The sequence below is a fragment of the Indicator indicator genome, chromosome 10 (genome assembly GCF_027791375.1).
Source record: "Indicator indicator isolate 239-I01 chromosome 10, UM_Iind_1.1, whole genome shotgun sequence".
In the NCBI taxonomy this organism is placed as follows: domain Eukaryota; kingdom Metazoa; phylum Chordata; class Aves; order Piciformes; family Indicatoridae; genus Indicator; species Indicator indicator.
In genome coordinates, this window is record NC_072019.1 from 16,855,991 (window position 1) to 16,880,473 (window position 24,483).

At 43.4% G+C, this 24,483-nt stretch overlaps 1 protein-coding gene across 1 annotated transcript in view; it reads right to left on the reverse strand.

Annotated features, from left to right (window-relative positions):
- Nucleotides 1-24,483, reverse strand: part of COP1 (COP1 E3 ubiquitin ligase) — a 159,794-nt gene that overhangs the window by 92,954 nt on the left and 42,357 nt on the right. The window contains exon 11 of the mRNA XM_054384528.1: nucleotides 22,102-22,237. Within this exon, the coding sequence (XP_054240503.1) occupies nucleotides 22,102-22,237 (136 nt within the window). The remainder of the gene's footprint in view (nucleotides 1-22,101; nucleotides 22,238-24,483) is intronic.

Genomic DNA, 24,483 nt, shown 5'->3' on the forward strand with positions numbered 1-24,483 from the left:
CTACACTGCATGGTATCCAAATGTCAAAGCTGACAGCTTGCCCTGGAAATGTGCTTAGCATTCAGCATGCTACAGGATAACGTCCATTGATTATTTCTCTTAGTTGCAAGGCTGCAACCCTTAGCTCCTATACACAGCAGCCTGATGAACTTAAAGTGTTCACAGAATGCCAGGTTGGAACAGACCCCAAGGATCATCTGGTCCAACCTTTCTAGGTGATAGTGTAGTTGAAATGAGATGGCCCAGCACCTGTCAAGCTGAGTCTTAAACCTGACCAATGTAGCAGAATCCACAGCTTCCCCTGGGAGATGATTCCAATCTCTAACTGGTCTCGTGATGAAACATTTTCTTCTGGAGTCTAGTCAGAATCTTCCCAGCAGTAACTTGTTCCCATTACCCCTTTTGTTTTCCATGGGACTCCTTGTAAAAAGGGAGTCTCCATCCTCCTGGTAGCCACCCCTTATGTGCTGGGTCCATGGTAACACGGTCTCCCCTAAGCCTTTCCAAGGCTGAGCAAACCCAGGTTATCTCAGCTTTTCCTCACGTGGCAGCTCTTCCAGTCCCCCAATAATTCTCATGGCTCTTCTCTGGACATTTTCCAGCCTGTCAGCATCTTTTTTGTACAGCAGGGCCCATCACTGCATGCAGTTACTATTGTTAATGCACAGTAAACCAGAGATTGTGGAAAAAACCCAACCCAGCCAATCTTCTAAAGCCCCTGAGTTCAACAGAAGGTTGAAATATCACCAGTACTGTAAAAACCACACACAGTTGACTTCCACTTAGGGTTGCCTGTGGAAACCAAGGCATCTTCTTTCCCGAACTGCAGGGCAAGTTTGTAATAGATATCAATGAAGCTGGAAGTAAAAGCAGTCACCTTCTAACAAAGTTAAGCTGCAAATGAGAAAAGCCTGAGGTTGTACACGAAATACATCTGAGAGAAAGGCAGGCAGCATGTTATAAACAGCTGATGTCATTGTTACCTCTGCAGCTTGGAAGGGTTGAGAGAAATCTATTAGACATTTAGCAGTCAAGGAAGTAGATCTGCTTCCCAGGAGCTCCTGCCTGCAGCCTACACAACTGCTTTTCTCAGGAGCACCAGCCTCATTGAGAAAACACTTTGTTACTCCTTCCTGAAAAGGTTTAGGGGTAGCACTTGCCCCCAGTCTCCAGGTTTCTATGATCACTACCCAGCTCTCCTCAAGCCTCCAGACTAAGCAATCAATCTCCTACTAGGTAAGGTCCCTTTTGGGGTTCTTCCACTCAGTAACTCATTTCCATCTCTGTGGTCCCTGTCACATTTTTTTTAAACCAAGAAGCCAGAACATTTGTGAACCAGGCAGCAAGTTCTCAATGGCAGCAAAGAGAACTGAGATTACACTGCTTTTGCATTCATACAGCTGCCAGACTCTAACTACAGGGGGATTTAAGGTACCTTTCTACAATGAGAAAGCATTAAAGCTATGGGAATAAGAGCAAGGGGCTCATTGGGCTGCCTCCATAGCTGTAACAGCTACAGCCTTCTACCCCTCAACATAGCTGAAAAGTCGAAAGCACTGCAGATGAATTTAAATGCCAACAGCTTTCAGGTCCTTGTAAAGGAGATGTCATCAAGTTATTTTTAAACTATGGAGGAAAAAGACTATTGATAGGCATCTGATGGTGTAATTCAGTGAAACAGCTTGCAACTGGGCTTTTTAAATCGGCTACCTCAACTTATAGAATCATGGAACTGTTTTGGTTGGAAAAGACCTTTAAGATGACTGGAGTCCAACCATCAACCTAACACTACCATGGCCATTAAACCATGTCCCAGAGTGCCATGTCTGCACGTTTCTTGAACACCTCCAGAGATGGTGACTCCACTACCTCCCTTGGTAGCCTGTTCCAATGCCTGACCAATCTTTCAGTGAAGAATTTTCCTAATACCCCAAGACCCCCACTTCACTTCAACCTCCTTTCACAGGGAGGTGTAGAGAGCAAGGCAGCCTCCCCTCAGCCTCCTCTTCTCCAGAATACACAATCCTAGTTCTCTCAGCCACTCCTTGTAAGACTTGTTCTCCAGACCCTTCACCAGCTTTGTTGCTCTTCATCTCCTGCCTGCTTCTCCAAAGGTGGCAGGAGATGGTCCCACTCAGGATTGTTTGCTTCCTTGAGGGGAAGGAAAGGGGTAGGAAAGAACAGGTTTCCCAGTTTCTCCTCCCTGGAGATATTCAAGGCCAGGTTGGATGAGCAGCCTGGTCTAGTGGAAGGTGTCCCTGACAATGCTAGGGAGGTTGGAACTAGACGATCTTTAAGGTCCATTCCAAGCCAAACCATTTTATGAATATATGAAATGAGTTACTTAGGTCAAGCCTGCAAAATCATGAGCCTCCAAAAGGCACAGAAAAGGACCATGCCTGCGGCTGGGGATTAAAACAAGCAAGCAAGCATCTACTGAAATAAGATAGGAGAGGGAAAGAAGTCATCCAAGCAGTCAGACCGCTCAGCCCCCCACCTAAATCTATCCTGGCCTAATCACTTTTTATACAAACAGGACAAAAGCACCATTCAGACCTGTCTTGTCAGCTCACCCCACTCTGTGGAAGAATTTGATAATCAAAAGCCTCTCTAACAATACAATGGATTTACTTGTCCCACAATCTTAATTGAAGCGCTGCCTCAGCCCTTGCTCACTGCCCTGTGGATTCAGGTAACATGCAACTAAACTGATGGCAGCGATTCATCTGCTGGGGATTCAATTTATAGCCTTAGCCTTCTGCTGAAGGGGGAAAAAAAAAAGCCCACACTCCACCATAATGTATTACAGTGTCTGGTAAAGAGCCAAGTTATTAGAAGAGAATAGAACCTCTCTCACCTGGGGTGGGTTTGCTTCTCTAGCATTAATTCCTTTTTTTTGTTGTTGTTAATAGAGACACGCTGCAGACATAACAAATGAGGATTTCAATCTGCCTATAAAAGTTAGCACATCATTAAAAAAATTAATAAAAAGCATCAACCAATGAAATCGATTGTCAGACCTGTGACCTTCAAACAGTATCAAAGACACTGCAGGGAGAAAATGGATGCAGAACTAAACAGCCACCTATACAGACGTTTGTTGGCTGTGAGAGGCAAACCTAGCACAGCGAGCCCAACAAATGCTTAGAATCATGGAATCACTTTGGTTCAAAAAGACCTTAAAAGGTGATCGAGTCCAACCATTCTCTAACTCTACCAAGTCTGGTGCTAAACCATGTCCCTTACCACCTCATCTCTCCATCTTTTAAATGTCTCCAGGGACAGGGATTCAACCACCTCCCTGCAGAGCCTGCTCCAGTGTCTGAAAACCCTTTCTGCAAAGTTTCTTCTAACATCCAATCTGAACTTTCCCTGGTACAACTAGAGGCCATTTCCTCTTGTTCCATCACTTGTTACTAGGGAGAAGAGACCAACCCTCACTTGGCTCCAACATTCTTTCAGGGACCTAAAGAGAACCAGAAGGTCTCCTCTCAGCTTCTTTTCTCCAGACTAAACAACCCAAGTTCCTTCAGCTGCTCCTCACAAGACTTGTGCTCTAGATCTTTCACCAGCTTCACTGTCCTTCTGTGTTCAGGCTTCAGCACCTCAATGTCCTTCTTGGACCAAGGGACCTAAAACTGAGACCAGTATTTGAAGTGAGGCCTCACCAGTGCCAAGTACAGGGATCCTGCTGGTGACACTGTTGGCCTTCTTGGCCACCTGAGCACATGATGGTTCATGTTCAGTTGGCTGTCAAATCAACAGCCTCAGGTCTTTCTCCCCTGGGAATCTTTTCAGCTACTCTTTCCCAAGCCTGGAGCACTCATCAGGTTGTGATCCAAGTGCAGAACCTGCCACTTGGCATTGCTGAACTTCATCCCACTGGCCTTGACCCATCAGTCTTGGTCTCTCTGTAGAGTCTCTCTACCCTCCAAGCAGATCAATACTTCCTCCCAAATGAGTGTGATCTGCAAATTTACTGAGGGTGCATTCAGTTCCTTCAACCAAATCACTGATAAAGGTATCAAAGAGAACTGGTCCCAGTACTGAGCCCTGACAAACACCTGGACTCTATCATTTACATACAATCCTGAGACAAGAAGTTTTCTCTCTTTCTGCCAGACAGCTTCTACTAAGTGATTTATGACAACAAAAAAATTAGAACCATCTAAGTAGGTAATCAAGTGATTTATTTCTCATCTAAAACTATTCCTAACCTTTGCAAGGCTCTGCTTCCCCCAGACTCATCAGGATTAGGACAGACAGCCCACATGTGTAACAAAAAGTTATTTTCATGCTTTCTCCTACAAGTCCTCTAAATACATCCAGTATTACACAAGGCTCATTTGCATTTAACTAGCTTGATGGCATTCCTGTCACCTACTGCTTGAAGCCTTTGTGTCAATGCTAATACACAAGCTTTCCTACCTGAACATTCCCAATGGAACTTAAATTTTATTTTGTTAAGACACAACAGGGCTGGCTCTGAATAATGTCAACATTCTGTTTTGTGGCTGTCAAGGGTTAGGGCTGGGTTGGCCACTAAAGGAGAGGCAGACACTCTATATTAACCCCTCTTTTCAAAGCAAAAAAGAAATAAGGGAGAGACTGATGGATTTTAATAACATTAAAATAAAACAGATACAAAACCACTATCACACCCAACCCCCATGATGGCAATTAGCCACCATCACCATGATGCTGTGGCAGAAGTCCCAGACTGGACTGAGCAGCAGACATGAAACTGATTCAGAAACTGAATTCTGGAACTAGATTCAGGAACACGTGGATTGAGATCAAAGACAGAACAGAGTCCTCCTTGGATGCCTGCCACTGAAGAAAAGGCTTGAACCTCAGTTTTATAGTAATTGTGATGTACATGGGATGGAATCCCTTGTTAATCAGTTCAGGGTCCACCTGTCCTGCCCATTCCTCCCCACAGGTGCCACCTCTGACTTGCTCTACCACAACATGAAACACGAGATATAACAGTGTCTTTAGTCAGCAGAAGAGCAAATCTGAACCAGAGCCTTTCTGCAGCCCATCATCTGGCAGGAACTCTCCCCATCAGCGTTCTGTTAGAAGCAGCCACTGGCTATGCAAATCTGCCCTGAACTTCAGAAAATGCCCTCACTGAGAAGAGACTGAGCTGTGAAGTCAAGCTGAAGAGAATTTGTTCTGATCGAACTTAAAGCAGGGCAGCAGGTGATATATTTCTACAGCTGAAGTGACAGAGTCATTAGCACTGTCATAACATGCAATCCAGCAACAGGAAATCCTTTATCCTTCTTGTCTAAAAGGCCATCGAGTCAAGAGATCAGCCAGCCAGACCACAGCATCCACTCCATGTGTGCTGAGAAGCAGAAAGCCAAAGCAAGCCACATAACATGCATGTAACAATTACTAACATCCTGCTGAAACAGCAATGTGTTTTGGTAGCACTGGTTTAAGTAAGCTTACCGTGGGACTGACAAAGGTTTTCACCATCTCAGAGGGCAGATGGAGCACCAGCTGGCTCTGTGCCAGAAGCCTAGCTCAGTCCTAGCAGGAAGCCATCTCCTCTAGAAATGGGAGCCCAGGTCTAACTTCATTTTAAAAAAGCACTGGAGGTAAGGTGTGGTTTAGATCATCTGAACCTTCAGTGAGGTTCCTGTTTGGACTAGGAGTGGTCGCTGCTCCTCAAAGATACGCACCTTCGAAACAATTAGCGATTGCTCCCTTTTCTTTAACCTGCTTTCAAACTCTACATTTCTGACCAACAAACACCAGCTGAATTTTTGTAAGGCATCTTTTGGGGACACAAAACTCCTTGATATCTGACAAAGATTTGTAAGTGTGCAAGAGAATTTACTTTAAAAAAATCAAATTGAAAAGGAACTGATTGTTTCGTTCAAAAGAAAATAGAAGAGAGAAATCTCCAGTTCCCAAGTCACTGTTTTCTTTTTCCTAAGAAGTTAATGACCAGGGTCCTACGGAAATACCACTAAAAGCTGCTAGAAAGCAATCACATTCTCAAGGGCTCTGGTTGTTCTGCTGCTTATCTTTAGTCTCAATCTGTGAGATTATAAATCAATTGTTTTATTTAATGCTAAAACCTATGACCTTGGAGGGCACTCACAGCTAACAAATAGAATTATGAAAGAAATTGCTTCTGAAACGTGTGGAAGCTTGGCTTGGTGTTGAGGGTAGATCAGTTGGGAAACTGTAAACCATGAGCATTTACCAGTTCTGCCATTGTAGAAAGCCTTGTTACATTCACATCCTGATGGTGCTTGCAGTTGTTCTCCACACCCCAGGAGGATGCACTTGATTTAGAGGATGCATACAGATGGGCAACTAAACTGATTAAAGAAAGGAATTCATTACCATAAGGGTTATGAATAAGGCAACAGCAAGGCTGGTATTCTACAAATCACTCCACACTAGAACTAGGAAGCACTCACCAGAAGATTGATTTGGGACAGAGGACAGTTTTCCCCATCCCAGTTACTCTTTAAAACACACACACACCCTCCAGGTAGTTACTCGAGCAAGTCCAGATGGTATTGGAGAAAACTTATCAGTAATCCATGAACTGGCCCACACCAGATACGAGGAGCAGTTAAAGAAACTGAGTGTGTTTAGTCTGGAGAAAAGGAGGCTGAAGGGAGACCTTCTGGCTGTCTAGAATTCCCTGAAAGGAGGTTGGAGCCAGGTGGGCATTGGTCTCTTCTCCAAGTAACAAATGATATGACAAGAGGAAACAGACTCAAGTTGTACCAGGGGAGGTTTACACTGGACCTAAACCTTGAGGGTTGTGAAGCCCTGGCACAGGCTACCCAGGGTACTGGAGTCCTCATCCCTGGAGGGATGTAGAAGCCATGTAGACATGCTGAGTGGCATGATTTAGTAGTGACCTGACAGTGCTGGGTTAGTTGCTGGACTTGATGATCTTAAACGTCTCTTCCGACTAAAGAAACTCTATGACACACCCTTTAGTATTCCTGACATAGTAACTGTGGATGCTGGAAGTTCACAAGGAGAAAACTCTGGAGGCAGTGACCAAGTGACCTGTTGTCTTCTGCAGGGATGACATGGGTCTAGATGCCCTCCAAAACAATCCCCCTGGGGCAGGTCACACTCTACTTGAGACAGCCATTTGAAACAGCCTAAGGGTCAGGCAGCTCAGCAATTTTCCATGGGACATGGGTACCTGCTATATCTGAACTGGGGGATGCATCTAAGTGCATTTGCATTCAGCTGCACTACTAGTTATAATAAAAGGTCTGCAGCCTGGTGCTCCTCTCCCCTTCCCATACACGCAATCTGCAGTTACTACTATAATCAGAAATGCCTCAGCCGTGACTTGGTAATGAGACCTGTGACCACAGGAGTTGGCATTTCCATCAAGTAGATGACTCAGGCCCTCACCTGGGGCTATATAAATATATAGTTTGCCATGTAAGATTCTCTTACTTGAATATACCAAAGCTTTTCAATTCTATTTCTACCCAGTACACTGCTGCTTCCATTCCTGTCTCTAAACACCAACTCTTCTCTTGCTGTGGCCCAAAACTGTATCCAGTTTCTTGCTCCCCAATTCAAGAGAGAGACAGGGATCTACTAGACAGAGCCCAAGGGAGAGCTATGAGGATGATAGCAAGACTTGAACATCTCTCCTGTGAATAAAGACTAGAGAACTGGGGCTGTTTAGTCTGGAGAAGAGAAGGCTGATAGAGGATTTTAATAATGTCTACAAATACCTGAGGGGTGGGTATCAGGATGAAGGTGCCAGGCTTTTTTCAGCGGTGCTCAGTAATAGGACATCCTTGCATCCCTGCAACAAGCACAAACTGGAACACAGGAAGTTCCACCTCAGCATGAGGAGAAACTTCTTGGCTGTGAGGGAGATGGAGCTCTGGAGCAGGCTGCCCAGAGAGGTTGTGGAGTCTCCTTCTCTGGGAACTTTCAAAACTGGCCTGGACGTGTTCCTCTGTGACCTGCCCTAGGTGATCCATGCAGGGGGGTTGGACTCCATGATCTCTAGAGGTCCTTTCCAAACCCTACCATTCTATGATGCTATGAGTTCATTGCAAAATGGATGAACTGTTTTCAGTTTAGGGAGACATAATTGGCAGGAGGAAGGACAGAACAGCAGCTTTTGCTTTGCCTTTACATAATTCCTTAAAGTCTTTCTCACTTCATGCTTCCACTTCCTGGCCTGGGAAGGATATCCTGTCACTTCTACAAACCCAAGTCCCACCATCTTATAACCTGGTTGTCTATTCCCAATGCCCATTTTGAGGCAATGATTAGAAATTTCAGTTACAATCCAACACCATGACCACCACAGCAGACTGTTCAGGAGACTGGGACCAATAACAAAATTGGTATTAATATCACATACCTGAGAGACTGGTTTTACAGCAGGCTGGTATTTTAAGGCAAAGTAATTAGTGTCACCAAGCATGCACTGGCATACTCATTTGCAGTATTTAAAACAAAGCTACAGTCAGACAGAGAAGCAGCTACTACAGAGCTCAGCTTCTGTGCTCTATCAGCTCAAGGTCCAAATTTTGTTATATATAAAATTTGGACTCCTGAGACAAAGGGTATGAAGTTTCAGTATCAAGACACTGTTTTGCTGAAGCTGTGAGTGGCTGGGGGAGGGGAAAGAAAAGTTTTGGTTTGGTTTTGCTGGTTGGTTTTTTTTTGTTTGTTTGGTTGGCTTGGGTTTTGTTTGGTTGGTTGGGTTTTTTTTTTTATTAAACTAAAGCACCGGTTGTATTAAGAAAGCAAACCATACTCTGGGTTCCATCAAAAGAAGCATGGTCAACAGGTCAAGGAATGTGATGTTCCCCACCTACTCTGCTCTGCGGAAACTTGACCTGGAGTACTGCGTTCAGCTCTGGAGTCCTCAGCACAGAAAGGACATTCAACTGCTGGAGTGGGCCCAAAGGAGACCATGAAGATCAGCAGAGGGCTAGAACACCTCTGCCACAAAGACAGGCTGAGACAGTTGGGGTTGTTCAGACTGGAGAAGAGAAGGCTTGGGGAGACTGCAGAGCAGCCTTCCTGTATTTGAAGGGGGCTACAGGAGAGCTGGAAAGGGACTTCCTACAAAGACATGTAGTGACAGGACAAGGGCTAATAGCTTCAAACTGGAAGAAGCTGGATTTAGATCAGACATAAGGAAAAAAATTCTTCCCTATAAAAGTGGTGAGGCACTGGAACAGGGTGTTCAGAGAAGTTACAGAAGCTCCAATGCTGGAAGTGTTCAAAGCCAGGCTGTCTGGGGCCTTGTGCAGCATGATGTAACACAAAGCGTCCCTGCCCAAAGCAGGGCAGGTTGGAACTAAATGATCTTTAAGGTCCCTTCCAATCCAAACTGTTACAGCGCTCCATGATTCTGTGATTGTATTAGTTACTCCTTACTCTACAGAATCACCTAAATAAGACCACTGCTGCTATTTCAAAGTCCTTAACCTGTGCCACAGGGACAAGGCCACACAACTGCTTGCTGAATATATTCCCCGATTCAAACCCCTTGCTGCAAAATATTTTCCTAACTACAAACAGAAAACACAGCTTCTTGCAACCTCTACTCAGGAAGGACTGCTTAAAGAAAACCCCTTTGCTTCTCCAGACTGCTAGATGGCCAGACAAATTAATTGTAGAAGTGATAGTCACCTTAGAAACCATTCTATCAGAGACAAAACAGCTTCATCCCCAACAATCCCATTAATTTGGGTTAGCTGCAACCCTCAGGTTAACAGAAAATTGCCAGATTTCCTCTAATCAACATAAAGTTGTCTTGGTTCCTATAATTATGGCCCCCTCCATAAGTCAGATTCGAGGCTCATCTAATGATGTCTAGTCTAATGAAAACTGTTGGACAGAGCACCCCAAGCTATTGCACTTTGATCTCATTTCCTTAGAGTTGTTTGGGATATTCCAACTTCAGGTGCTGCTGTTGAATGCACTCCAGGTACCCTCCCCTGCGATCACACCTCCTCCACACCTCAAACATCTCATGGGAATATGCTTCCCCTAAGTAAACCTTTATTTGAAGCATAAAAAGATGTTACTGAAGTCAGTTCTGTGTGTTCATTACTTTGCCTCCCACCACCCCAGCTGGGAAACAAATGGGGAAGGGTATTATAACTGTTCACTGAAGGATGGTCCTCAGCTCCAGGCTCCCTTGGGAAGACATTTATTACACCAGTCATGCTGCACTCAACTTACAGCTTTTTTCCTTGCAGCCACAGTAGCCTGGAGTTTTATTTTGCTCCATTTAAAAGAAAGGCATAAAAAGGTACCATGTTGACAAAGTAATGTCATTAGACCTAGTTCCAGGCCCACTTCATGCTTACAAAAATCCTTTTAAGTGTAATGAAATGTCATCAGTTCTAACAGAGACCACTTAGCAATAGTCTCATTCCATAAAGAGCTTGTTTAAAGGGGAACATTAAATCTGAATCTAGGAGGTTTGGTGGCTTTAGTGGCATCTCATAGCTGCAAAATCAAAATCAACATCAACAGAGCTGCTTTCATGCTTTGTCATTGCTAGATAAAATGGTTGTTCTTTTTTTAAACCAAATGACAGAATATACTATGCTACCACAGATTTATTGTGCTTCCTGCGATAGCTCAGCTCTACTTTGGAAAGGAAGCAAGAAGTGACCTTGAACCTAACCTCCTCTGAACACAACCCCAAATCTCCCTGAAAGCTATAAAAGACTCCCATAGAATCATAGAATTGTTTTGGTTGGAAAAGACCTCTAAGATCACCGAGTCCAACCATCAATCTTACACCACTATGGCTACTAAACCACGTCCCAAAGTGCCATGTCCACACACTTCTTGAACACCTTAAGGGACACTGACTTCACCACCTCCCTGGGCAGCCCGTTCTAATGTCTGACTACTCTTACAGTAAAGAAATTTTTTGGAATGTCCAATCTAAACCTTCCCTGGTGCAATCCCAGGCCATTGTCTCTCACTCTATCACCTGACACTAGGGAGAAGAGGCCAACTCCCACCTCACTGCAACCTCCTTTCAGGGAGCTGTAGAGAGCAATGCGATCACCCCTCAGCCTTTTCTTCTATAAACTAAACAAATCCACTTCCCTCAGCCACTCCTCACCAGACCTGTTCCCCATACCCTTCACCAGTTTCACTGCCCTTCTCTGCACCTAAATGTCCTTCTTGGAGTGAAGGGCCCAAAACTGAACCCAGTATTCGAGGTGTGGCCTCACCAGTGCCAGTATAGGGCATGATCACTTCCCTGCTCTTGCTGGCCACACTATTCCCGATGCAGGCCAGGATGCTGGTTGCCTTCTTCGTCACCTGAGCGCACACTGGCTAACATTCAGCCAGCTGTCAACCAGCATCTGCAGCTCCTTTTCCACCAGGCAACCTTGCAGCCACTCTGCCCCAAGCCTGTAGCATTGCATGAGATTGTTGCAACCCAAGTGCAGGACACAGCATTCAACTCCAGAACCAAGATCTCTGCTTTGGGAGGAAAGCAAGGGGAAGTGACCCTGAACCTTGTCCCCTTGTAACTACAACACAAAATCTCCCAGGAAGCCATACAAGACTTCCAGCCTTAACTCTACAGCTCAGCTCTACTGCATAAGGGAATTTTCATGAACATATTCAAAGGAACCTGCTTTAATTAGCAGTAATGATGAGAAAACCTATAGGGAACTACTGCATTTTGCATACAACTGAACACAAAGTGTATTGATAAAAAGCCATTTTACTGCTGGGTGATGCTCTTCTGCATGCTGAGGAGAAGCTGATGACAATTCCAGGGTTTATATGCCAGATAGGCACAAGGACAATGAGCCAAAGCCGTTGCAAACAGCTACCATGCAAGTTAATGAGGATTAGATTCTGTTTTTCCACAAACACCATTTTAAATAAGGTAGAGAAAGGAAATGTTAACTACAAATGCCAACAGTTAAATGCAGAATGTTTCTTATGACACTGTTTAAAATTCAAGCCAAATGATCAGTCTGCTTGCTGTAATATTTTGAGTAACCCATATATATCTGCAAACCAGGACCTGCCATTTTTCCCAGAGGTTAGGAATAGCTGACAGTAGCAGGAGCACAGCCTCCATGTTACAAAACACTGAGGTGGGAGGGGTTTTTAAGTTCCCAAACATATCTAACTGCTGCCTTGGTGCGTTCAATTGTGGGAAGCATTTCCACAAAGGAAGGGGACAAACTTTGCCCAAGCTGTTTGAGGGAGGAAGCCTGCTATGCAATGAGTAGCAATGCTCTCTGCACAGCAGCAGTGTCTTCTCAGGCTTATGCCATTAAGCAGGAGGAACTCAACTGTGATAGTGTCTTCTAGATAGACGAGAATCATAGACTGCTTTGGGTTGGACCTTTAATGGCCATCTATTCGTCCAACCCCCCTTGCAGTCAGCAGAGACATCTGCTATTAGAGCAGGTTGCTCAGAACCCCAAACAGCCTGACCTGGAATATTTCCAGGTATGGGGCATCTACCACCTCTCCAGTCAGCCTGGCCACCAGCTTCAGTCTACAAAATTCTTCCTTCTCTCTAGTCTAAATCTCCCTCTTTCAGTTTAAACCATCATCCTTTTTTCTGTCACAACAGCTGAAAGATGGCTTTAAAGATTGTCCCCATCTTTCTGATAGGCCCCCTTTAAGTACTGAAAGGCTTTCGTAAGGTCTTCCTAAGGTTATTCAGACTCTTACAAGCTTGTTATAAAGCCACCACGTTTACTACTACACCAATGAAGATTTTGTTTCTTCAAATTTGAGCAGGGCAGCTGCAGACAGAGATGAAGAGGCAGGACAACAAATATATCTGAAAGATCTCAGCACAGGGAACCTCCATCAATACAGGGACTGTAAACTAGGCAGCTTGTCTGTAAGCTCCCATTCATGATTCCACAATTGCTCCATGATTTAGCTGTAGCAGCTGAACATGCTTCTTTCTCCAGCTGACCACATTGCCTGAGGTCCCATTTCTCAGAACTAATCACCACCCAGCCCAGTGCCCCAGTACACAGCCTGCCATGTTATTAACCCAAGCCTCCAAATTTGCTGAACATCATCACCAGCTCTACTACAAGGCAGCCCACAGCAGAGTATCAGGAGGTACAGCTGGTAACAGTAATCTCTTTAGACACCTCAGCTCTATCCAACACATACCACCAGTCAGAGCAACAGTACCAAGTCCATATGGTTCAGATGAGCCATCTCAAGGAATATGGAGCTGCAGCAATTAATTCTGATGGTACTGCTGCCTGGTGATGATGCAAGGAGGTTCAAATGACATTAGAAGCATTTTTCATTCAACTACCAAATCTGTTCCAGAATACCGTTTTGAATTCTTTTTGGCCAGCATTTTGTATGCTATGGTTAAGAACAAAAAAAAAAAAAAAAAAAAAACAACCCCAAAAAACCAAGGTACTTACGAACACACTTAATTTCACAGCCTCATCTAGAGAGAAATCTGATCTGACTTCCACCTTCCTTTGCAAAAAATACACACACACTTGTATATAATCCTTTAAGAACATGAGTGTCACTTCACAACTTACTCTGCAAGACACCTATGCAGGATAGAAATCCTGAATACCTGCTTTAGAGTCTGTGTTTATTCATACAGACATTAGGAATCATTAGCTCAAGCCTCTTCTCCAGGCTGAGCTGCTTGTAAGGTTTTTCTCAGAGCTGTTTAAGCCCACACCATACATCTTTGTGTACCTTAACACCACCTGAATATATTCTCTCAGCTACCTACCTGGACGTGCTGGAGCACATCCAGAGAAGGGCCATGAGGATGATTAGAGGGCTGGAACACCTCTCCTATGAGGACAGACAGAGAGTTGGGACTATTCAGTCTGGAGAAGAGAAGGCTCCAAGAAGACCTTATTGTGGCCTTGCAGTATCTTAAGGGGGCCTACAAGAAAGCTGGGGAGGGACTTTTTTGGGTGTCAGGTAATGATAGGACTAGGGGGGATGGAAAAAAAATAGAAATGGGTAAATTCAGATTGGATGTTAGAAAGAAGTTCTTCACCATGAGGGTGGTGAGACACTGGAACAGGTTGCCCAGGAAGGTGGTGGAAGCCTCATCCCTGGAGGTTTTCCAGGCCAGGCTGGATGTGGCTCTGAACAACCTGGTCTAGTGTGAGGTGTCCCTGCCCATGGCAGGGGGGTTGCAACTAGATGATCCTTGAGGTCCCTTCCAACCCTAAGAATTCTATGATTCTACCATTTAACAGACTAACTTCTCTAGTTAGCAAGGAACAACAAGAAATCCCAAGGCAAGCTAATGCTTTTTCAGATAAACATCTCATAGCAAACTGAGGCATTTTCATCAAATATGGCTAGAGAATTAAAAGAGCACTGCAATAAGTCACAGAAATTCATGTTCTATTAACAACAGGCTTGTTTCTTCAAACAGACAAAAACTCACTGTATTGACATTCAACACTGAAAGAAAACTGCAAAAATGAGGGGGAATTAAAAATGTGTCTTTGCTTTTGCCAGCACAGTTGGCATGGAAGTTCTGTGTACAAGATGCTGTGAAACAACAGCTTTCAGGGCCTGGAAGTTCAATTCCTGAGGCCAAGACACAGCACTACTACCTGATGATAGCCATTATCACATGAACATCAGGAGGAACAGAAGGGAAGCTAGCTGCAGCTTCCCAGAAAAGATTTTTCTCCTGATCACTCAAGAAGCAGTGAATGAAATGATACAATGCAACTTCCACATGATACCTTCCTCCTACCCTGAATATTAATCTCTTGAAGGACATTTCAGACACTACAGCATTGATTTCAAGATCCTCCGGTTTTATGAAGCTTCTTAAAATACATAATTTTTTAAAATCCCAATTTTACTCCAATAAATACAATCCTGTTTCACTTAATCCCTATTTGTAAGTGGGGGAGATTCCAAAGTTCATAGGAAGTGAACTTACCAGACAAGGCAAAGCCACATAAGGATATTGCTTCTCCTTAAAACCCAGGGCCAGAGGAAGATGTATGGCAGAAAGTCAGGGACAGAACCCCAAGTTCCTAATGAGATGATTATGTACTTTTATCACAAAAGCAGTCTCTGAGGCCCAGAGGCCTCTAGTGCAGTATCATGCTCAGAGCTGGGGCACCTCTTTGGTCAGATCAGGCTGCTTAGGGCTTTCTCCAGCCAGTTCTTGAATACCTCCAAGAATTGCATTCACACAACCTCTTTGGACAGCCTGCTCCAGTGCTGGACTGCCCCACACTGCAGCAACTGTCCACTACATGATATTTGCCAAGAAATGGAAACTGTGCAGTTTATGTAAGTAAAGTTTCTTCAAGACATGAGGAAAAAAGAAACCCAAAACGTGAAGAGAAATCTTTGTTTAATACATTTAGTTGAAAAGCCAATTCCCAAAGTCATCAAGTCTGTGCAAGACTTTAAAAGACCATTTATAAAAATCCACAAAGTTTAAATTAAACTAAAAAAACCTCCTTTAATTATCTGCAGATGGAGACAGGCTTGAAGTACTAAGATTACTTAATGGGAAAAAGATTTTCCTCCTACCAAATAGTATGAAATTACTAGGGGAAAAAAAAAAATGAGGTCCCACTGGTGGCCATGCAACTTCCATTTATTAACTTTTAAATTTCAAGTTATTTAAGTTTTACCCCTAGAAGTGAAAACTTCTGCTGACAGAAAAACAAGGCTTCTCTCTGCAGTGTCACTGCAGTCACTAAAAGGTTTACTTTTCATGTCAAGGCTGGAGATAGGAGCAGACATGCTCTTTTTTTTTTGTTTCATAGTCCTTTTTGGTATTAGTAACCTGTCCTGGAAACTCGGAGGGCTACATTACAGTTGAAAATGTCTCTGAACAAGGAATTAAGAGCTCTGAACTGACACCTGCATAACCCTTCTGCTGGGTACAGTGACATTCAGCTTCTGCTCAAGTGATCCAGACCACAATGATGTACTAGGAAATGTATCAGAGATGCACTCCAGAGAAAACAAAGAGAAAAAGTAAGGGAAAGGCTCTGAACTTAGCTCTAATTAAACAAAATCTAATTTCAGCCCCATATAACCTCTGGTCTATGGGTCAAAACCTTAGCTGAAAGTAAGGGAACCACCAGAGTACACAAACTTCAGGTAGGTTCAGGGTATTATACTTTGTTACCTCACCCATTCTGCAGTTCAGGTGCCTTTATCCAAGCTTTTTATCCCTTCTAGTTATGGGAACAGCCCAAATAAGACAGATCCATCCACACTTTCAAGCTGCCACTTGTAAATAGGAGTCCATTTTAAAAGTGATTGATTTAATGATCTATAAGAAAAATTCAACCCCCTCTCATTTCTCATCTACTGTATTCTGAAACAATCCTGTGAAGGATAAACCCACATAGATTCCTTCCATTTATCTTTACTACCAAGATAGAAACATTGCTGGTCACAAACTTAATAAAATGGCTCATCTAATCCTAGCCAGCCCAGGGCATTAAAACAAGAGGGAAAAAAACCAGCATGGTAAAAGATGTTTTGTTATGGTGGACACAAAACTAAAAAGTACCTTGTTGAAGTCTGGATTTGAGCATTTATATGAACAAATAATTGCAGTCCAAAGTGAAAAAGAAAAAAAGGAAGAAAAAAGTAGAATGGTTCAAGAATAGATGGAAAACATGCTCGTAATGGATGGGTTTTCTTTTAAGCTCACCTTTGAAGAAAGGATTTCAGGTCACATTACTGAAAGGGTCAACACAAACAGAAATAGAAGATGGAAACCAACCTAATTGTTCTGTTTGAATTCCAAAAGAAACCTCTTCAAATCTTGGTCATTATTTACAGGCAATGGAATAATAAGCAAGCAATGAAAAAAAGAATGGTCTCCAAAGACAAGATCTTGTTTTTCCAACAGTATGTAAAGATTCAACAGATGACTTGAGTAATGTTTCAGCAGCTAAAAACCAAGTTGTTGATCTCCCTCTCTGTAAATCATTATGCCTTTACATAAACATAGTCTTGCAACTGAAAACCCTTCAGATGTCATTTTAAGTAAGACTTTTCAGAGAAGGGAACCCAGAAGATTTTGAAGTCTGAGCAGATTGCTCTCCTATGAGGACAGGCTGAGGGAACTGGGGTTGTTCAGCCTGAAGAAAAGACTACAGGGAGACCTTATAGAGGCCTTCCAGTACTTGAAAGGGGACCTTCAAGAAGGCTGCACAGGGACTGCTTACAATGGCCTGTAATGATAGGACAAGGGGCAATGGTTTGAAATTAGAGGAGACGCAAATTGGATGTTAGGAACAGGTTCTTTACCATGAGAGTGGTGAAATACTGGACCAGGTTGTCCAAGGAGGTAGTTGAGGCCCCATCCCTGGAGATACCCAAGGTCAGGGTCAACAGGACTCTGAGCAACCTATCTAGTTGAGAATGTCCCTGCTGACTGCTAAGGGGGTTGGACTAGATGACCTTCAGAGGTGCATTTGAACCCAAACCATTCTATGCTTCTGTGATTACTTGCCCTCCAAACCTCAGGAGCCCTGGGAGAGACATACTCATGTTTCCACCAGACCTGGGAACCACCTGGCACAGAGAACCAGCTTTCAGAGACACATCTTGCTTGAGTCTGTTTCTTGGACTTTTTCTTCTTCTTTTTTTTTTTTTTTTAAAAACTGCCACATTATTCTCTGAAGGCCTCTGACAGTGCTAAAGCAATTTTCTACATAAATCATTGTAATGCTAACGCTGCAGTTTACAGACTCATCTTTAAAAGAAAGCCTTTGCTATTTACTGCCACAGCAGGCCGAGGGGGAGAGGAAAAGTTAAAGCTCTGACAACTGCTCTGTCTAGGGGCATAATAAATGGAAAATTTATTCCCTGGCCCAATTCTAACAAAACTTAACATACTTGTGAAAAGCCATGTAAATACTTTGTACTTAAGAGAACTGAGTACATAAAAAGACCATTTCACATATCGTGGCACACGTACTCTCATTTTGCAAGCATGCTGAAAGCCCCTGAATGTTAGAGCAAAACTGAGCAACCTGCAGTTGCAAAGGTGTTCTCACTGAACACCCTCCTCTTTTAATCATAGAATCACAGAACGGTTTGGGTTGGAAAGGACATCTAAAGATCATCTAAGTCCATCCCCCTCTACAACCAGCAGGCACATCCTCCACTAGATCAGGTTGCTCAGAGCCCTGTCAAGCCTCACCTTGAATTTTGTCAGGGATGGGGCATCAACCACCTCCCTAGGCAACCTGTTTCAGTGTTCCACTATCCTCATGGTAAAGAATTTGTTTTTAACATCCAATCTAAATCTACTCTTCTCCAGTTTGAAGCTGTTGCCCCTTGCACTATCACTACAGGCCTTTCTGAACAGTCTCTCTCCATCCTTCTTGTAGGTCCCCTACAGGTGCTGGAAGGTCATTATTAAGTTTCCCTGGAGCCTTCTCTTCTGCAGGCTGAACAACCTCAGCTCCCTCAGTCTGTCCTCATAGCAGAGGTGTTCCAGCCCCCTGACCACAGTTGTGGCCCTCCTTTGGACCTGCTTCATCAGGTCTGTGTCCTCTCTGTATTGAGGGCTCTGTTTTTCTTGAAGCAAATAAAGGAAAGAAAGGACTTAGGGTTGTAAATTTTGCTTCTGAACAGGTTTCTAAGCAAGGTGAGGAAGTTCTCCCTCGCTGGGCTTAAGATCTCTCTATAGGTACCTTTCCAGAAACACATGATACAGAAGATTTGTTCATGGTCTTTTATGAGTCCTCAGAAAGACCAAACGTTCCTAAATACACTTGTGGCAAGGTGCTCAGAAGAATGCTGCTGCGACTCAGTTTCTCTTCACCCTATTTATATGCAGTCTTTAATTACACTTTTTATCCTGTTAACAAAACCCACTTTTGTCTCCCTTCTAAATAAACGTCAAGGTTTTGCAGATACAGAATGTGCCTCATAGAATGGGGTTGGAAAGGACATTAAAGATCATCTAGTTCCAACCACCCTGCTATGTGCAAGGACACCTCCTACCAGACCTGGCTGCTACAGACCCCATCCAACCTGCCTTTGAACACTTCCAGGTTTGAAGCCTCCACAACTTCTCTGGATAACCTGTACCAGTGCCTCACCACCCTCATGATGAATTGCTTCCTAATCTAAATAGAGCTTCTTTCAGTTTGAAGCCATTACCCCTTGTCCTGTCACTCCACACCTTTGTACAAAATCCCTCTCCAACTCTCCTGTAGCACCCTTCAAATACTGGAAGGCTCCTGTGAGATCTCCAGATCCAATACCTCTTAAAAACCTCTCAAAGCCAGCTGATCTGGAGAGCAGACCCCAGTGCATGAACTTCATGCAGGGTTAAAGCAACAAAGTGAACTCTTGGTTTCTGACCTTTTTTTTTTAAGAAAGAAAACTGAATTAAGTACAAGGAAGTTTAACTTCCACTCAATTCTACTTTTATTCTTAAATATAATTAAAATACTTCTTGAACATACTTTTTAAAAATTAGGATTCCTGACTTATTTGCTTTGCATTTAAAAGCATGACTTGCTTTTTGTCTCGTCGTCTGTGTTTCCTGTGGCATGCTCAAGAACACCTTTACAAATCAGTGGGCCAAATAAGTTATTTTCACAGCATGTAAACAAATGAAATAACAATAAGTTAAGTGCCCTGATAATTTATTTGGATCATTCACAGATACCCAGAAGTTGCTCTTTGATTATCTTAAGTTGCCATCACCAAGAGACCCCCCATTTAGCTCACAGACTCTCTGAACTTGAGTCCATTAACTTGGATGAAGAACAACAGTGAACACAGAAGTGTGCTGGCCAACACACACTACATGTAAACTCCGGATTAACAAATCCAAAGTTTTAAAAGGAACTGTCTGGATAGCCAGAAGCTAATAAGTATTACAGCAGCAGCATGCTCAGCAGCCCTGTTCTACCAGAGCACTTAAGGATACCCTCAGACATGAACAGTCTTACTCAGCCCACATACTAAACCCCCCAAAGATTTAAAAGCTTTGATTTAAAAGCAGGAGAAGGGGAGAACATTGAATTGGAAGCCAAGTTATTTGGCTGTTAGGTGGATTTAACTACTGATTCTAGCACTAGTTATAGAGGGAGGCACCACATTTTCACAGCAGTAACACACGTACTTCTCAAATATATTTCACCCAAGAATTAAAATGCCTACAAAACAGGAGGGAGATTTACTGCCCTTCCAGCATTTTCTAACCAAATACCACAAAAATGCTGCTCTTGCAGAATGTCAAGGAGAAGCAAGGGCAAAGAAGCAGAATCCAATCCATACTGAAGTTGGTAACCGAGAAAGTTTGTCTGTGTTGCAGTGAGATTCCCATCTGCATTTCATTGCAGCTTGTGTGAACCCAATCAGCACAGGTTAAATAGACGCCAGATCAGTGATTATTGTGTTCTGACCTCTGGGGCTGTGTTGGACATAGACATTCCTGCTACATACTGAAGTATTTAAGGGATCAATGCCACTAAAAATAAAAAACTAAAAGACATACTCTATGTCACACATTTCTTCACCCAGTGCAAATTTCTTGGGGTTTTTCAACAAGCATTCAAGCTCTTCTGATACTGCCTCAGTGACCTCTTCAGAAGGCATTAGACCAGACTCAGAAAACCTAAGCTCAATTCATCATCTCACAGCAATGTTTCTTTCAAGACCTCAGGTATGGTCACTTTGGATCTCCTGCTCCCCAACGTAGAGGAGAAAAGATCTCCTGCTCCTCTTCGGGGACAGGCTGTGAGAGTCAGGGCTGTTCAGCCTGGAGAAGGCTTCAGGGAGACCTCACAGCAGCCTTTTAATACCTGAAGGGGGCCTACAAGAAAGCTGGGGAGGGACTTTTTACAAGCACTTATAGTGATAGGAGGAGGAGGAATGGATTGAAGCTTGAGAAGGGCATATTTAGACTGGAGATTAGGAAGAAATTCTTTACAGTAAGGGTGGGGAGACACTGGAACAGGTTGTCCAGGGAGGTTGTGGATGTCCCCTCCCCCTGGAGGTATTTGAGGCCAGGCTGGACAAGGCATTGAGCAACCTGGTCTAGTGGAAGGTGCCCCTGCCATGGCAGGGAAATTGGAACTAGATGATCTATGATACAACTTCTCTCCCTCAAAAGTTTGCTGAGAAGATATTTAAATTTGTGAAACGAGCCTGTAAGAAGCTAATGGGTTCTGCGTACATGCCATACAGAAAACATTTCCCACTTAATGTGTTGCATCATTTTATCCACAGCACTCAGCTCCAAACAAGACACCTCAGGCTCATGAAATCCCCCAGGGCATGCTTTCACAGCTGCTAAAAACAGTTTAATGTTAGGGCAGTTGGCAGGTCCCAGCACCTTCCCCCTATCTCATGTGCTCACTTAAGCCTGATCCTCAAGGGAGATGGATCATGGAACTAATTCTGTTGAACGACAGTCAAGAGCATTTCACCAGTTTAGTGTCCAAACCACTCCACGGGAAGCTCAGATGAGCTTCTGCAGCAATGCACAGGATATGACCACCCCTCGTAGCAGAAGATAGAGAGTTGCTGGCAAGAATGGAGCTGTTGAGTTGCTTTGACCACAATCACCCCCTCAGTTGTGTTTAGCGCTGCCAACAGAGCTTCCAACACTCAAGAGTTCTGACAATTCCATTAAAAGATAACTTGGCTGGTTAACATTTGCCACCACGACCAGATCTACCAACAATATATAAAACCACCACAATTCTTCAAATTACCAGCACCAAGCAAGATGGAAGTTTCTTCAAACACCAGAACTGCACCACTTACAACTGAGCTACACTAATATGAGGAGGGCTGAGCCTACAAAAGGCTTTGTGTTTGATCACAACAGCTCCAGATACTCACCTCAGAGGTTCTGCAATGTGGTCTTGATGAATATAAAAAGGAGCAAAAAGATACTACTGTTGTACTTGAGTGCCTTTGTAGATCAGTGATAATCAAACACTGACAAAACTACGTTTGGGAAGCGACTGCAAGTGTTATGTACGTACAGACCATAACTTGCTTAACATGGGTTATTAACTCAGCCTCAGCAGCCCCTATCAGCATGAGATGCTCTGGCAGAGCCATGCTATGTCTTACCTGGATACTATGCTGGAGCCATTGTAGAGGTCACTAGCGTAAGAAAGCGTTGCCAGAGGTCGGACAGAATTGTAGCGCGTGAACTTGGATAGACACTCCTGAAACTCATCCAGCTGGCTTGTGGTTCTGCTGTCATCTAGGGAGAGGCAGCAGCATTGGGGAAGACAGAAGCAGAAGATAAACTTGACAGCTAACACAAAACCAACCCAAACACAACCCCAAGATGTATGTCTTCACATGACACTACCCCTATCTGTTATATGGGGAGGATTCTTGGTCAAAACCAGACCCTCTCTCCCCTCTGGCATTCCCTGAAGGCAGTAAGATTTTTCAGAGCACAAATTAAGTCTTTACACTGCAGTGATGGGTGAGCCTGTTGTGCTGGGAATCTGCCTAAATATCACAAATGCAGCTTTCCTAATAAGCCCACAGACCATATAGATTATTAACACAAAACCTTTAAGTATATCAAAATTCACTGGGAAGAACTCATCTAGTTCTCTATGGAGGTGAAAGAATATCCCTTTCCTTATATTTGTTACAATATGCATAGATTTGATGTACAAATACTTCTAGAAAAAAAAATTTAAAAAAATCTGTCTTGCTACTCCAAAAGCAGCTGAGTAGTTTCAAGGCTGGAGAAGGAAGGCAGGCATAAAACCAGAAGTCTTCCTGAACTGCATGTTTTGTGAAAACTATGACCTTCAGCAGACAAGGTGAAATTGAGGCGGCTGGAATAATGATGATAAATATTCCGTGGGAAATATAACAGTTTACTACAAAAGCTAAAAAACTAAATGGCAGTATAGATAGTTGAAAGTCATTCTCCAGTTCCTTAGATGTCTCAACTTTCCTTGGTATGAATTTTACTTAAACCATTTTAAAATTTATTATTTCCTAATACAGAAAGTCAGGGTACCTAATACCATCAGATATTAGGGCTACAAAGACGATCAGAGGGCTGGAGCACCTCCCCTATGGGGACAGGCTGAGTTTAGTCTGTTCAGCCTGGAGAAAAGACTCTAAGGGGGACCTCAGAGTGGCCTCCCAGTACCAGAAGGGGTCCTACAAGAAAGCTGGGAAGGGACTTTTTACAAGGGCTTGTTGTGATAGAACACACAAGAGGGAATGGATTGAAGCTTAATGAGGGCAGATTTAGACTGGAGATTAGGAAGAAATTCTTCACAGCAAATGTGGTGAGACACTGGAACAGGCTGCCTAGGGGCATAGTGGGAAGTGTCCGTGTCCAAGGCAGGGGAGATGGAACTGGATGATCTTTAAGGTTCTTTCTAAACCAAACTATTCTATGAGTCTGTGATCACACAACTGCAGTCAGAGATTAGGTAGAACCTTTAGGCTGTGTAATAACCCCCAGAATTTGCATCCTTTCCTCCTCCAACGTTCCCACCTTTACTTTGTCTTTTTGCACCTCTGCAATGTAACAACAACTCTGGCAGAGCTAAGACAGCACCTTGGTTTACAGGTACCCCACATCTCCTATCCTGTTAAACCACAGCACCCACTGCAGCAGCAGAGAAGACATACACATGACTTGCTCACACGCTGAGATCAAATTCTAACCCTTAGTTATCCTTATCAGCAGAACATGGAAATGACAAAGCTCCATTTACTAGAAAGCTTTGGAATTAGTGGGGTGAAAAAGGGAGAGGTTGATCTAGAAACACAAAACAGCTGTGACTTCTTGTGGGAAAAGAGAGAGAGAGTAATCAGTTTCTGCTCCCTGGTAATTCCTTGCCATCGGGAATTATTATCTTGCTCTACACTTGTAAGGCATTTTGAAGTGTCCCTTCTATGATCTGTAATGTTGATGGTAATAAAGGAATAGAGGAGGCTAGTAATTAGCATGGTTAAGGGTAGTAGCACATACATTACCCATGTCAGGTGGATCAAAAGGGGTAAAATGAACAAAGTGCTGCTCCAGATTAAAACCATCACCACCTGGCCACTATGGGAAACAGCTTGAGATGCAGCACTTCAACATCAGTCAGGGTTTTTCAAAAGCAGTTTCCTCCTTTGACACTCAGATGGGCACAAACAGCTGCTTCCCTTCCATTTCCTTCATTTAGAGATCAAGCACAAAACCCTCCTATAATTTATTCTCTATCTGTGCCTGGAAAACAGAATGTTATTTCTCAAGACATTTTCCCTGTCGAAGTGCAAGGCCAGTTCATAATTACAGTTATATCTCTACTCCCTCCTAGAGCAGTCATAGGAACTTCCTGCAGAAAGCTTTAAATCCACAGTAAATCCTATTTAAAGTGTGTCAGAAAACAGGAATGAGTTAAGAGAAGAAATTTAATTAAGTCTAAGAGGTTCTCTGTTATTTAGGGAAGAACCTGCACTTGCAAATCAGAGAATCAT